General features: G+C 43.8%; 3 protein-coding genes across 3 annotated transcripts; 2 read left to right on the top strand and 1 right to left on the bottom strand.

Annotated features, from left to right (window-relative positions):
* Positions 1 to 784: 784 nt before the first annotated feature.
* Positions 785 to 2,828, top strand: LOC115255032 (uncharacterized). Its single transcript, XM_029852744.2, has one exon. The coding sequence runs from the start codon at positions 1,462 to 1,464 to the stop codon at positions 2,821 to 2,823; it is 1,362 nt and encodes a 453-aa protein (XP_029708604.1). The 5' UTR covers positions 785 to 1,461; the 3' UTR covers positions 2,824 to 2,828.
* Positions 2,829 to 6,598: 3,770 nt separating this feature from the next.
* On the top strand, positions 6,599 to 7,223 carry LOC115255033 (uncharacterized). Its single transcript, XM_029852745.2, has 2 exons — positions 6,599 to 6,735; positions 6,804 to 7,223. The coding sequence occupies exons 1-2, from the start codon at positions 6,651 to 6,653 to the stop codon at positions 7,181 to 7,183; spliced, it is 465 nt and encodes a 154-aa protein (XP_029708605.1). The 5' UTR covers positions 6,599 to 6,650; the 3' UTR covers positions 7,184 to 7,223.
* A 34-nt stretch (positions 7,224 to 7,257) lies between these two features.
* LOC109419761 (protein tilB) lies at positions 7,258 to 8,990 on the bottom strand. The gene is made up of 4 exons (XM_019694039.3): positions 8,802 to 8,990; positions 7,889 to 8,735; positions 7,597 to 7,805; positions 7,258 to 7,394 (listed from the first exon to the last, which is right to left on the bottom strand). The coding sequence occupies exons 1-4, from the start codon at positions 8,809 to 8,811 to the stop codon at positions 7,258 to 7,260; spliced, it is 1,203 nt and encodes a 400-aa protein (XP_019549584.2). The 5' UTR covers positions 8,812 to 8,990.
* Positions 8,991 to 15,721: the final 6,731 nt, after the last annotated feature.

The raw sequence follows: 15,721 nt of genomic DNA, 5'->3' as shown, positions 1-15,721 counted from the left end.
AGACAAAAACATGTTTGTTTACGCAAAGCAGATAGGCCCTTTTCAAATGTTCGTCCAGAAATCGAACACCAGAAATATTGTATTTAAGTAAAATAAAATGTGCAGAACAGCCCTGTCTCCATAATGAAACTGCCACAGACATTTTTAGAGTGCCGTACCGAAGTACGCAGCCATTGAGGCATTTTTGACAGCTATATGTTTGGCTGATGCGGCAGAAGAACTCGCACGTGCCAGAGAAAATAGGTAGAGAAGCGAAGAGTGTGAAGCCAAAAATACCTTATCGAACCGTCAAACTGGTATCCTATCGAGCAAAATCAACAAACCTTGACGATTACCGCATAAGTGAAGATAAGTATTGCAATAATTTGAAACATATTTTTACCAAAGTTTTTAAATATCATAGATAACAGTATAAATAACATTGATTCCTTGAATTAATGAAAATTGTTCCATTTTGGAACATCAGTTTGATAACGCCTAGTTAATAAAACAACAGTATAAATAGTTTTCAAATGCGGTATGCGAGATAGGCACTACCTTCGTTGGGTGGATTAATCTGCTTCGCTGCAGTTGCCAGCATCCGAGCGATGAAATCAAAACAGAAAAAGTGTTGCCGTTCTGGCGGCTGTTCACTCTTCGCTTCTCTACCTATTTTCTCTGGCACGTGCCCGTGTGTAGAAAATCTAAAACAAAACACAAAAGAAATGCTAAACATTGAACGGGTTTTTGTAAACGCTCTAAAATAACTAAGGCGTTTTTGGGAAAACTCCGTCGGTGATTCATTGGGGAAAGTGTCGTCGAATTTTCGCTCGGTAGAATATCTCGTGGAATTAATCGAAAAACGGCTGTTTTTACAAGGAAGTTGTGAATTTACATCGCATACACCAAATTGCGTCCGATTAAAGTGGAATTCTCCGATTTAAGTGCGGTTCGACGCGAAAAATCTACGGAAAATCGAGGGGTCCCGCCGCTTCTCGGCTCGGTCGACTTCGACGTCGCAGCGAGGTTATGTGCGCGCGTTATCTTCATGGGCATATTTAGTCAGTGTTGTGTTCTGAAGTAGTGCCAACAAAGAAGAAAAAGCACGGAAAATCGAGTGGAAGAAAGTAGGAAGAAAGAGCTGGGCTCGACCCAGCTGTGTGGTTTGCTGTGTGGCGAATGCGGTGCGACTACTGTGGGGCTTTTTTTTGAGTGAAAAGTGACCGAAATATAGCCATTCTGAAGAAGAAACAAGAAAAAAAAAGTAGTGTACGAAAATACGAAAATAAGTAAATAAAGAGCTAAGAGAAAACCAGTGGGGTACAGGAAAAGGAAGAAGAGAAAAAAATACCTAGAATTAAGTGATCAAGAGAAAAGAAAAAGTAAAGTACGAAGATAAGTAGATAAAAAGCGAAGAGAAAATCAGTGGAGCAAAGAAAAATCAACGAAGAGAAAATTAGGAATTAAGTGCAATCACCAAACATGGCAAGCATGGCGTCCAGCGGGGCCGCAGCTCCAAAAAGGATCGAACGAATCGTCGCCAGCAGGAAGAACGCCCACGGCCGAACGACCAGGAACACCAACAAAGGAGCCACTTCTCTCTCCCAAGGCGAAGGAGCATCCATCGGTGGACCAAACAACCCACCAAACACCCAGCCTACGTCCGTCGTTCTGGAATTGATCGAGGCGGATAAGCAGAGCCCCAACCACCCCTCCCAAATTGGAAAGGCCCTGAAACAGAAGGGCTTCTCCAGCTTCACAGAAATTGAGAAGCTGGGGAAATTCAGGTTCAGGATTAACACAACGGATGAAACGCGACTCAGGAAGCTGAAATTAGATGGGGACAACCTAAGGGTATACGAACCCAAGAACAAGGATCATACAATCCTCTTCGTGAGAGGCGTCCCTTTGAATTTTGAAGAGGACGAGATCATCGAGAACATTGAAGTGGACTGCCCAGTGCTCCAAGTTCAACGAATCAAACGAAAGGGAAGCAACAGGGACCTGGTGGACACATATAATGTGAAAATCACCGTGGAAGGAAACCAGATTCCAAACTCCGTCAAAATATATGGCTGCGGCTTCAAAGCCGAGCTATATATATTCCCCATAAGACAGTGCCAAAACTGCTGGAGGTACGGCCACGGAGCCAAACACTGCACCTCAAGGACACGCTGCGCCTCCTGCGGAGGAACACATGACCAATCGGTTTGTGAAAAAGACGCCAGGTGCCCAAATTGCAAGAAACCACACAAAGCGAACGATCCAACTTGTCCGGAAATGCAACGCCACAAAAAAATCCGCCTAGCGATGAGGGAAAAGCAGATCCCGTTTAGCCAGGCAGAATCTTGCTTCCCCCGCCTGACAAACCGCTTTGACCTGCTGAGCGAGGAGATGGCTGGAGGATCGGACTCCTTCCCAGAGCTTCCAGGGTCATCCCAACCAGCTAGCTCGTATTCACCACGGAGACGGCGCAGCTGCACGCCCAGACACCAAGACGAACCCAACCGTACAACCGAAAACGCCCTTCAGCCGACCTCCCAGACAAAGGAACCCTCCAACGCTTGCCGGAGGTGCCAGGAAAACCCCTTCAAAGCCACGGACTTTGAACGCCTCATTTCATGGTTGAGAAAGGAATTCCTCACTGAAATTCGAGGCAAGCGGTGGCTAGCGGACCTTAAGAGTCTCCACATGAAAATCGCACAACGGATCAGAACAACCCAATCAGAACTGGACAGGGACCAGTTACTGATCGAAATAGGCCAGGACATTCAGAAAATTATCGCAGACAACGAACTTCAAGAAGAATCCAGATCCAACCAAAACCAGCACAGTGGCGTGTAAGAAGCTGAAAATCCTACAACACAACATACAGAGCCTGCGACCAACACACACACGAGAAGAACTTGGGCACTTTCTTGCGAAGAACTCTGTCAAGGTTGCGCTGCTACAGGAAATCTGGCTTCGGAAAGACGAACCGTACAAACTACCCCAGTACAGACTGGAATCCAAAAGAAGAAATCAGGGCCACGGTGGAGTCGGGATACTAATACACCAATCACTAGACTACGAAATTATAACCTTCGATAACCTTCTGCCGGTGGAAGTCGTCGGGATCAAAATCACAAAAGGATTCGATCCAATCTCCCTGATTTCCGTTTACGTCCCACCGAACTCGGAAATATGCAGAGACGCCATAGCCAAAATCAGAGAACTGTTCGACCAAATTAGCAACTTGGAGGGAGAAATCCTAGTCGGAGGAGACTTCAATGGACACCACAGCACCTGGGACCCGTCATCACCGCATTGCCCTAAAGGAAACGTCATCAGTGCAGCCCTCCAAGACTCCAACCTTATCCTGCTAAACGACGGCTCGGCAACCTGTATGACTACTTCTAGCTACAGTAGCTCGGCTGTCGACATCTCCCTGGCCACGGCGGGGCTAGCAGTCAAGACATCATGGGAAGTCGTTCCAGAAGAGTTTGGCAGCAACCACCTCTCCATCATAATGGAAGTTGGAAGCGACATCCCAGTTGTTAAAGCGACAACCATCCGCATAAACAACAAGAAAGCGGCTGAAGCAATCAACAGGAATAAGCCACAATACCTCTACGACCCAGCCGAAATGCAAAACATCTTTGAAGATAGCATCCAGGAAGCAAGTTTCGTCGTAAAAGACAAAAAAGCGAACTACCTTAAGCGATGGTGGAGCAAGGAAATTGACGACGCCTACAACGCAAAACGAGCCCTGCTGAGAGAATACAATAAATCCAAGACGCTCACTAACCTCCTCGGACTACAAAAAGGCAGGGCCCAGCTGAAACGGCTCATCCGCAAGGCCAAAAGGACATACTGCTCGGAACTCTCCGAAGCCATAGACGAGACCACCCCCACAAAGCAACTGTGGAACATCATCAAAGGCTTAGACGTCGCCCTAACCCACCCAGTGCAAAGGAAACCAGAGACAACAGCGAAGGACGCAGAGGAATTCATGACCCACTACTACGAAAACAAATTAAAGCAGACAAGAGCTCCTACGACTGAAACCATCTCGGACCTGAAGGGATACGAAAAGGCCCTGTCAGCAGAGGAAATACTGACATCCCTGAAAAGAAGGAAAAAGCACTCGGCCGCTGGAGAAGATGGAATGTCATACGACATTCTCAAGCAGCTCAAACCGGAATTGCAGATCAAGATCAGTGAAATGCTGAATGAGGTGTTCGTCACAGAGAAGATCCCAGAGAGGTGGCGAACAACACTGATCAAACCCATTCCCAAAAGCAAGGGAAATCCTCAAGACCCAAGTTCCTACCGACCTATCGCCCTCATGAATGTCTGCTTGAAACTAATCAACTCAGCAGTAAACGCGAGGCTGAATGAAATTGCGGAAATAACGAACCTCCACCCCCTCCTTTCCTTCGGCTTCCGGAAGAATTGCTCGGCTCAAAGCTGCGTGACCTACGTGATCAATAGAGTAAGGAACATCCAACAAAACGGCGGACACGCAATTGCCGTCTTCCTGGACTTGACGCAGGCTTTCGATACTGTCAACCTGCAAAAACTTCTGTCATGCTTACAAAAACTTAGCATCCCAAACAAGCTCATCTCCTGGCTCCACACCTATCTCAGCCATAGACGTCTAGTCCTCAAAACATCAGAGGGAGACGTATATAGAGAAGTCAGCGAAGGACTTCCTCAAGGCTGCCCACTCTCCCCCACCCTGTTCAACTTTTACACCAACGAACTCCACCAAATCGAGTCAGAAGGATGCGAGCTGGTGCAATTCGCCGACGACTTCGCGGTTGTGGTCGAAGGGAAAGACCCAGAAGACGCAGCGGACAAGGTCAACACCTTTCTCGACCTGCTTAGTACCGGGCTAAACGCCCTCGAACTTCAAATCAACGTGCCCAAATCGGCTGCGGTGGCCTTCACAAGGAAGGACACAAGAAACGTTAGCATAAAAATAGGAAGGGAAAAAATAGCTCTTAACAATACTCACCGGTACCTAGGGTACATCGTCGACCGAACCCTGACCCATAGGAAACACATCGACGAGATGAAGAAAAAAGCGTCCGACAAACTGAAAATCATCAAACTTCTCGGACGAAGGAACAGCAGCGCCAACCCCAGCACCCTAATCAAGGTAGGAAACTCCATCATACGCAGCCGGTTGGAGTACGGATCGCAGATCTATGGCAGCGCCGCCAGATCTAACCTCCAGAAGCTCCAAACTGTTCAGAACAGCTACCTTCGAAGTAGCATGCGCTATCTCAAGTCAACACCTATCCATGTCATACTCGCTGAAACTGGCCAAGTGCCGTTAGACATCAGACGAGAATGGCTGACGCTGAAGGAAATACTCAAAGGTGTCTTCCACAACAACCAACTAAAGCAGTTCATCGACAGAGCCATCCAAACAAACTCCGGGAACGGATCGTACATCACCGAAACCGCCACCAAGTACAACTACATAATTGCTCAACTACACCCGAAAGACCCTTCGATACCCTACGTAAACAGGCGGCAATACTCAGAACGGAACATCCAGCGACTCATCAACCAAACCCTTTACGAAGGACAGAACCCCAAAGCGGAACACAGCCAAGAGTTCTGGAGACAGAAGTTTCTAGAAGTCAGAAATCTTGATTATTCCGGATTCAACCATCTCTACACAGACGCTTCGAAAACTTCTTCTGGGACCGCTATAGCAGTTTACGATAGCACCGACCAACAATCAACAGCAGACAAAATAAACCCTAACTTCTCGATCACAAACGCCGAGCTGCTGGCCATCTGGACGGCAATAGGAATGGTACAAACCAAAGGCTACAAAAAGACAGTCATATTCACTGACTCCCGAGGTGCCTGTCAAACTATCCTCAACCGATCCATAAGTGGAGAGAACTACCTGGCATGGAAGATTCGTAAAACTCTCAAGGAAGACCGAACACACCTCATTGCCCTACAATGGATTCCAAGCCACCAAGGCATCCAAGGCAACGAAAAAGCTGACACAGAAGCTGTGAAAGCTACCCAAGGACCTCAAACCCTCTTCAACTCCCTGACGCTATCAGACGCAATCCGGCTGGCCAAATCAGAGACCGACGAAGACTGGACAGAATCATACGTGAAAACATCTGAAGAGAAAGGAGTGTGGCACTTCAACCTCATGAAGGAGCCGCCTGGAAAAATCTGGTACTCCGGACTCGAATTGAACACCGAAGAAAAGATCATTCTAGGACGAATTCGAACTGGACACACCAACACCAAAGTAAGAAGGTACAAGTGGGGAATCGAAATCACCGACTCGTGCGACTGGTGCGACGAAATTGAGGACCTGAACCACCTTCTATACGACTGCCCCAAATACAACGTGCAAAGATCAGAATTCTCTGTACTGGAGTATTACAAACCACTAAATACCATGCTCCTCGAAAACAATGAACTAGACCTGAAACAGATAGTTTCGTTCCTAAAAGCAACGAAGATTCGCATCTAAAACAACACACCCCACATCAAGAACGGACATCGGAATAGAGACAACATCAATGGCGAGATGGACCGTGAACGGTCTTAGCCGTCTAAAATAGACACCACAAAGAAAAAAAAAAAAAAAATAACTAAAAATCTGCTGAAATAGTTATAAGTTAATTGAAGTTTTCTGTTGAATCATGTCTAAATCGTTAGTGAAAAAAGCCTTAGCATTGGTGGAAGAAGGGCTTTCAGATTCGAAGAAAAAATCAGAAACATCCACAGGTATGTAACCTCCTTATCTTCATGCCCCAAAGCACCATAACTCACAGGTGGACATTGATTCCCCGTAGGCAAAAAGCGCAAATCGGACGATTCCGACATCATGCCGCGGCACCACAAAATGGTTCGCTACGTGGGAAAGAAGGGACGCAAAGAGGCCACCGATGTGTTACGCCGCCGGCCGGAAAGTCTCACCGTTATGGAAGCACGCAAGCGGATACAGAACCGCAAGGATAACACCGAGGACAATGTGCGCCGGTTGCTTCTGCTGAGTTCGGCCAATATCGGCGAGGAAACGGGCGCCAAGTTGGTAAAACGAGCCCAAACAGGGCGATACGTTGTCACGGCGGACGAGTTTATGGACAAAAAGGGTAACAAGGAGAGTGCGTTCGATGAGGAGGATTTCGAGAAGTTCGAACAAGAGTTGTTGACTAGTGTATTGAATCAATGAAACTGATTAAGGGTAAGTTTAATAATACAAGTTGCCTATACATTTTTTTTTACAAATACGATATCACTTCCTGTTCAAATTAAGGGCGGTATTTCGTCTTCGTCGACTTCCGCATTGTTACCGTGTTTTACTATGTTTTTGTAATCCACGATTCCCTTCAATTTGTGCTGTGATTTTCCTTTTGGCGCATTCGATAGTTTATCCAAACAAGCTGAAAATAACGTTTGTTGTGGTCAAGACAAAAAAATAAGGCTTCATTCACGTATAAACTGGGTACCCTGAACTACTCTAATTTGCGCATCACACTATGGCTAATGAACCACTATAGTGATGCCCGTGCTAGTACATATTATGAAATCTTTTAATTTGCCTTATTAAAAATGAAACACCGTGAAATAAACCTCCTCACTCACCTGATTTTCTAGCGAGATTGAAATCAATGTTATGTGGATTCAGTTTAGGCATTACTATTAGCATGTGGCCCGTCGTAGTGGACCGCTTGCAGGTCGATGTGTCCGTCTTGATTTCATCCTTTAGCGCCAATTGAAATATGCGGCCTTTGATTGTTGCTCTGATGTAATTTGGTTGAGCATCTACTTCAATGTATGAAGTGTCTAAATATCTGTTTAGGAGAAAAGCCAGTAAAATTAAAACATTTGGATGAGATATTCTCCAAAGAACCAAGAGAAATCAAATGCAACTCACTTGTAAACGTGCAAATTAAGCTCGTAACGGTCATCTTCGTCAACGAAGTCGAACTTTATTTTTGGCTCGTTCAAACTGTAGGGCCGTCCGCATTCAGCGAACAATATCGGTTTCCGCCTCTTCACTGTCTCCGAATCAGTTGAGGTTGGTTGCTTCTCTCGTGCCTTCGAGGAATATTTGGCCATCTGTATTCTGGTTTCCGGACAGTGCTCACTCTTCTGCTGCCAGAACTGAGCGGACTGCTCTTCTTCATCTAAGTCTTTGACCCGTTCTTCCTGCTCTCGAAGTGATTCGGCTACTCGGATTTTCTGCTCATCTCGTTCGATCCGATGGGCCAGCTCTAACTGTATGATACGATCTCGGTTGAATTTGAAATCTTTCATTGCTTTCAAACGATCCGTGCGGGTTACTTCCACCCCGTCCAAAGTCTCAAGCTGCGGTAGAGCGCACATCACATAATCTCTGTAGCCCGGATAGTCAGTGCATGGATTCCCCGTCAAATACAAATCCTTCAAGTGATAATTGTCCCGTAAGCTCTCGATGGAAGTCAATTCGCCAATGAAATTAAGCGTCAAATCCAGTTTGTTCAACGATTCTAGTCGTTCCAGGTTTTCCACCCGTTCGATGTTGTTCAGGGCCAAGTTTAGATATTGAAGCTTTTTCAGTTTTTGAAGGTTTTCGATTTTGGAAATGAGATTCGACTGCAAAAGCAGGATTTTCAGGTCCCGGCACCAGTTGCCGATGTGTTCGATTTGTTCGATGTCTTCCTGGTGCAGCGACAGCTCCTCCAAGGTGCTGATGATGAGCTCATTATGCTCGGAACGCTTCCGTATTAGCTGCTCGGTGACTGATTTAAAATGAATAACGTTATTCGTAATCTTTGAATGTGTAAATTTGTTGAATATTTACTTACTTCGAACCATTATGAAAACGTGTGAAACGATCGATGTAACATTTTAAACAAACAACTACGGTTGCTAAGAGCGCTGCAGCTCACGTGCGACATGAAGCGGGAAACAACACGGAGAAAAACGTGGAGCGATTTTTGAAAATGGTCATGCGCAAATGTGATTCATGAATTGTTTTTGCTCCAAATTCAATATTTGCATTGAAGTTAACACAATTGCTAATATCAACGCATTCCTTGACAACTATCTGCGTTGTCTTTTTTGCTTGCTGGACCAAGTCATGTAGCAGACCAAACGCCCCACCTACAGCTGTTGGATAGGCACAATTATCCCGCCCTCTGGTAAATATATTACAGCTAGTAGTTGTAGATGCATGTGTTGATCTGTGTTAATGTGAGTATTGATGTATGTGCGTTTGTGTTGGTGTATTGTATGAACCAACTATTTCTACATATTCCTTTGTCAAACTAATGATAATAAATCGAAGCATCCATGTAATAGAAAGAATTCTCAACAAACATTTTGGCTGTATAAGAGTGGAATAAACCACTCTTAAGCAAACTTTAGCTAAATAAACTGTTATTTAGCTACTTCTGTTTCTTGGCAAGTTCCTGTTTCCGCAGCAATCCCCAAAGCAATTCTTGAATTTTTTTTGACAAACTCCAGCAGCAATTCCCGGTGGAAGTCCTAGAGCAATTCAAGGAGGTACTCATTGAGCAACACCAATTCAAGGAGGAACACCTTGAGCAATTTCTGGAGGATCTCCTAGAGCAATTCTCGGAAAAACTCCAGGAGCGATTTCTGAAATTCCACGAATTCCTGGAGCAACTCCTGAAGGAACTTATGTAAAAAAATCGGAGCAACTACTATAGCAATTCCTTGAGTGATTTCCGGAAGAACACATAGAGCAATTCAAGGAACTCCTGGTGCAGATCCTTGAAAACTCAAGGAGGAAATCACGTTATAACTCCTGGAGAAGTTCTCGGAGGAACTCTTCGAGGAATCCCCGTTGGACCTCCTGAAGTAACTAGTAGATAAATACCCAGACGAATTCCCGCAGAAACCTTCCGGAGAAACTCTTAGAGATAGTCACTATGGAATTTCTGGAGGAACTCCGGCAGCTAATCACGAAGTAACTCCTGGAGTAATTCTCGGATGAACTCCTGAAGCAATTCCCGGAACACTCCTGAAACAACTCACGGAGGAACTCCTGGAACAATTCTCGGAGGAACCCCTGAAGCAATTTCCGGAGGAGCTCTTGGAGTAATTGCCGGAGGAACTCTTGAAGTAATTTCTGGAGGAATTCCGGGAGAAATTCCAAGAGCTCCTGCAGCATTTCCCGGAGCAACTCTTAGAGATCTACCGGGAGGAACTCTTGCAGTAATTTCCGGAGGAACTCCTGGAGCAATTCCCGGAGAAACTCCTGGAGCAACTATCGGAGGAACTCTTGAAGCAACTCACGGGAGAACTCCTGAAAAAAATCCCCGAGGAACTCCTGGAGCAAATCCCGGCGTAACTGCTGAAGCAATTTCCGAACGAATTCCCAGATCAATTACCGGAGGAACCACTGGAGTAATTCTCGGTGGAACTCCTAGAAAACTTCTCGAGGAATTGCCCGAAGAATCTCCTGGACTGGAAGATCTGAAGCGATTCCCGGAGAAGCTCCAAGACTCTGTGAAACTCCTAGAAAAAGTTTTCAGTCAAATTTCCAAAGAAATTCCCGTTGGTAATTGTGGAGGCATTTGCTACGAAACTTCTGTATGAATTCCCAGTGAAACTTCTGGAAGCATTCTCGGCGGAATTCCTGGAAGATTTCACAACGGAATTCCTTATGGAACTTCTAGTGGAACTCTTGGAAAAATTCCATACGAAACTCGTGAGGGAATCCTCCTCCTCCTCTCCTCTTCTTGGCGCAACGTCCTCACTGGGACAAAGCCTGCTTCTCAGCTTCTATGAGCACTTCTACAGTTATTAACTGAGAGCTTCCTCTGCCAATGACCATTTTGCATGTGTATATCGTGTGGCAGGCACGAAGATACTCTATGCCCAAGGAAGTCAAGGAAATTTCCTTTACGAAAAGATCCTGGACCGACCGGGAATCGAACCCGTCACCCTCAGCATGGTCATGCTGAATACCCGTGCGTTTACCGCCTCGGCTATATGGGCCCCTCTGGAGAGCATCTAAAGAAATATCCTTTCTCCCGAAGATTTTTATTTTCTGGTTCCGGAATCTATAGCAGTTTCTTGAATATCGATACCACTACCATATACCTGGAACTGATATTAGTACAGGAAGTACTAACGGGAATCTCTCAGAGACTCTTTCCTGGTTTGCTTGAGATATACCTTCTTAGATTATTTAAGGAATTCCTAATTTTTTTGAGAATACCTTTTGACTTTTATCTAGAAATTAATTCCGAGATCCCTCTACTTCTAAGATTTTTACCCCAGTAATTTTTCTTCCGTGGTCTCTCCACAGGAACTCCTTCCAGGATTCCTCCTGAGAATTCTTCTGACATTTCAAGGGATTTCTTCCGCGATTTCGTAATTCCGGGAATTATCCAGTAATTCCATTAGCGATTCGCTTAATAGCTTTTGAGCAAAATCAGAAGGAATTTGATAGATTATTTCCTCAATCTTGTAGGGACTACATTAGGAATTCTATAAACAAAAACCTCAGGAAGAATTTCTTAAAATACTCCCAAACGAACTCCTGAATTATTTCCATTAGAAACATCTGAAAGAATTCCAGAATGAACTTCCACAGGAATTCCAGATGAATCTACAGGAATTTTAAACGGAAATCTTGAGGGAAACCAGATGAATCCTGGAAAGAATTTCTGAAGAAATTCTGGAAGCAGTATCTGGAAGAATTCCAGAAGAGCTTCCCGGAATAAGTTCTAATAGGAATCCCAGAAAGAGTTTCAAAGGGAATCCCGGAAGAAGTTTCCGAAGAAATTTAGAAGGAATTTCTGACAATAGAAATACACTAGAACTCCAATGGCGCTGTAGTCACTTTTCCAATTTATTTTATTAATTACTTTCATTGTAATAATTGATTGTTTTTAAGTGTCCAGCTTGAAGAGCATCTTTTGTTTTGGTAAACAAAATTTATTTGACACTTCTAGTACCGCTACTGACGCTGTAAGGGCGTGACAAACTAGATGTTAATCACACTAACAGTCGCGACATTGAACTTCTGTGATTAGTTATTCTAATTTTCTGACAGAAGCCCAGAAAAAAAAAATCCCGCAGGAAGCCCTGATGGAGCTCCCGAAGGAAATCCTGAAAGAATCCTTGACGTAGTTCCTGGAGGAATCCTGAAAGGGGTTCCCGGTAGAATTACCGTAGGAATCGCGGAAGGGATCATTCATTTGCAATCATTTACATTCACTTGCTGTTAACTCGTTTCAGAAACATCGCAGCAAAAATCAATGTATGGAACACTTTTTCATTTTTGTTTTACCTGAAACTTTGTAGAGAAATATATATTTGCGTAGAATCAATAATTAAGTCAACAGAAGGCAGCAAATGCAACTCTCTACGACGTGAATGTAATTTACATTCACCGCGTGGAGAGTTGCCTTCACAGCTTATTCACGACTTTGGTATGCGTGTGCGACCCCAATGTTATTCGGAAAACTTTCTGATAAAACTACAAGGTTAAATTCATCCACACATTGTTTTTCGATAGAATGCTTCTGAACTGTGATAATAGCAAGTGAATGTAACTCCGCCATGCCTGGCGGAAGGAATTCTTGAAGCAATCCCAAAACTGGTTCCTGAAAGAATCCTCCTGGAAGAAGCTCCTGGAGAAATCCCGAAGAAGGTTTTGGAAGAATAAAGAAGTTCTTGAGAGTTCCTGGAATGATCTCATAAAGAATTTGGTTTTTCAATTTCCAAAAATTTATTGATTTTTTTTAATTTTACAAAAAATAGTACGAAATTATCTCAACACAGTTAAAGAAGCCAAATGGCCTGAAGAAATCCCAGAAGGAACTCCGGGAGGAATCTCGCATAGAACTGGAAGGAATTCCTGACAGAATTTTGGAAGGAGTTTCTGAAGGAATCTCGGAACGGAACGAATTCCTGAAGCAATCCCCGAGAAAACTCGTGGAAGAGTTGTTTTTGCAAAATTGAACCTTCTGTTTAATCGCTTAACAAAATGATATTTACAGTTTATTGGTGTTTTCTGCAATTATCTTCATTTAGCCAAGCTTACTTCGTTAAAAAAATATTATAATTGAATAAATAAGTATATTTTTATTTTTTACAATAACCTTGATCTGTTCATCTATATTTATAATGTTTGTATGCAAGTGGGTAACATGTGCATACAAGTGCTTACTAATCAAATGAGGTATTGGCATGATTATCAAGGATAAGGTAGGGTAGCGAATTAGGGTAGACGATAGGGCAGAGAGTAGAATGCAGGGTAGGGTCAGGATAGAGGATCAGATATCAGTCGGTCGGCTCCACAGGCATGTTCCCCTCCATTTGGGGAAGTTGTGCCACAAAGTTACGATACGGTGGAGGGTAGAGTAGAGGTTTAGGCTAGAGAGTATAGCGTTGACGGTAGGATAGACGGTTGAAGTAGAGGGTTAGGCTAGAGGGTAGGATAGGGTAGACGGTAGGCTGAAGAGTTAAGGTATATGGTTAAAGTAGGGGATAGGGTAGAGAGTAGGGTATTGGGTTAGGTTGAAGGCTAGATACCTTCAGGAATTCTTTCTGAGATTTGTACAGGCTCTTGTCTCGAAACTCTTCCAAGGATTACTCCAGCTGTTCCCTCCGAAATTTATGTAGGAATTGCTCCTGAGATTTCTTCTGAAAATCCTGAAGGGATTCTTTTAGGTCTAGTCGGCATTCCTTCAGTGATTCCTGCTGGAATTCCTTCAGGGATTCTTGGTGGAATTTCTTCAAAGATTCCTTCCGGGATTTCATGAAGGAACATTTTAGAGGTCCAGCTGGGATTCCTTGAGGTAATCCTGGAGGAATTATTTTATTCTTTATTTGTGTCCGAATTCCAATCCTTTAAATATTCTTCGCGAGTCTTTTCAGGATTTTCTTCAATAATTCCTTCTGGAATTTCTTGTATGATTTTTGCAGCGATTTCTGCTCCGCTGGTTTCTGTGCAGCCGGAATTCCTGTCGTGATTCCTCTAAAGATTCCATCAGGTAGTCTCTACGGGATTGCTTCTGGAATTACTTCAGAGATATCTACAGGGATTGCTTTACAAACTCCTGGAAGGTAGTCAATTTTTCACAGTTAAGTATTGATGTGCAAAGCAGTCTGTGTAAGTTTCGAGATGATCAAAATATTTTTCAATTTATGTGTGGTTTTTCAAAGTTTTACATGGAAACGGAATTTAAAATTTAAAATGCCTTTTTCTCAATGCATACTTTAAAAAATGGGACTGTTAGGCGAGCTGTTTTGAAAAAAAAAATGAATGTACAAGTTTAACTAAGGTCAAACTTTCGCCCTAACTTACTCAAATATATCTCTCAAATACTACCTATTTGTAATGATATCTCGTTAACAAAAGGTCCAATCGAAATAAAATTCAACAGCGTTCCACTAGGATGTGCTAGATTTAATTTGGTGCAAAGAGAATCCATATCGGTGGACAGACGGATTAGAAATTGATTGAGATACCTAGGTTAAATATAGTTATACAATATTGATCCCAAATACTCTTTGTAAGATATCCCGGTAACGAAACGTCCAATCGTAATGAAATTTACTAGCGGTCTACTAGGATGTCGTGGTTTTTATTTGGTGCTAAAGAACGCAAATCGGTTGACATGAGAAAACACACCAGGCCCATGTTTTGAAGATTTTTGAACTCCTAAAGATGCATAAAAAACTACACTTACAGACATTTGCTCAGTTCGTCGAACTGAGTTGATTGGTATATGAATACTTGGCCCTCAGGGCCTTGAATTGAAATTCGGTTTTCCATTATACCCTTCTTATGGGTGTAAGAAGGCTAAAACATGGTTTTGTTTTAAGTTTTAGAACCCAATTACTGAGATTCCCTTTTTTTCAGATTGTACATGTTAAAATTTTTTACTAAACTTTTTCCTGTAGCATACCATATACTCTAGTGGGTATACGTGTGCGGCTATACAAAGTGACCGCAGTGTATCATACTGTTTTTTTTTAAATAATATGGAAATAGCTCACCACTATGTCGCACACTCTCCAAATCAAGCCACTGCCAGACAACGCTTTAAATCCGCATTGCTCTGTTCGTTCAGATCAGTCAGTGCCTGTTTCACGCCTCCGTCCATGCAGGTTTCGAACGCCTTGTAGATTCGATTCGCCTGCTCGGTAACCGACGTGCGCAATTCCGCCAGCAACGGTTTGTTCGCACCCAACTTGCTTCTGATTTGCTGGCCAAAGTTCGTCAGAGTATCAGCTGTACAGCGTGTTCCACATTTGAACTGTTCGGTCAGCGCAATTTGGTCGGTGAACGTGAGCATCGATCCATTGATCATACCGAGGGTGGCAGTCAGGACGGCACTCGTGGAATCCTTGGCACTGTTGAAACATGCGACCATGCTGTCGTTGAAGGCATGTTTGGTCGTGTTAATTGTGTGTATGGCGGTATCACATTCCGTAGCATGAGGATCACTCCTGGAAAAGGCGGCTATGATTTGACTATTGACTGCCGTTTCTTTAGTTACTAGAGGAGCGATCATTCGCCTCGCAGCGGTAGTAATGCGTGGTAGTATGGTCTTTATCTGTTGGAGGGTTACAGCGTCACTTGTGGTAACAGATTTGAAGGTGGAGTCAATGATAGTTTTGGGATCGTCTTTGGAATTTTTGGCAATGAAGGTGCGAACTAGCCGGATTCTGTTGGTTACCGTATTGATCAACTTCTGTACGTTGGTTGAGAAATTGGAGAATAAATGGCTAGCATCGG

The sequence above is a fragment of the Aedes albopictus genome, chromosome 2 (genome assembly GCF_035046485.1).
Source record: "Aedes albopictus strain Foshan chromosome 2, AalbF5, whole genome shotgun sequence".
Lineage (NCBI taxonomy): Eukaryota > Metazoa > Arthropoda > Insecta > Diptera > Culicidae > Aedes > Aedes albopictus.
Note: the sequence above shows the minus strand (reverse complement) of the source record. Positions and strands in the feature narration are given on the sequence as shown.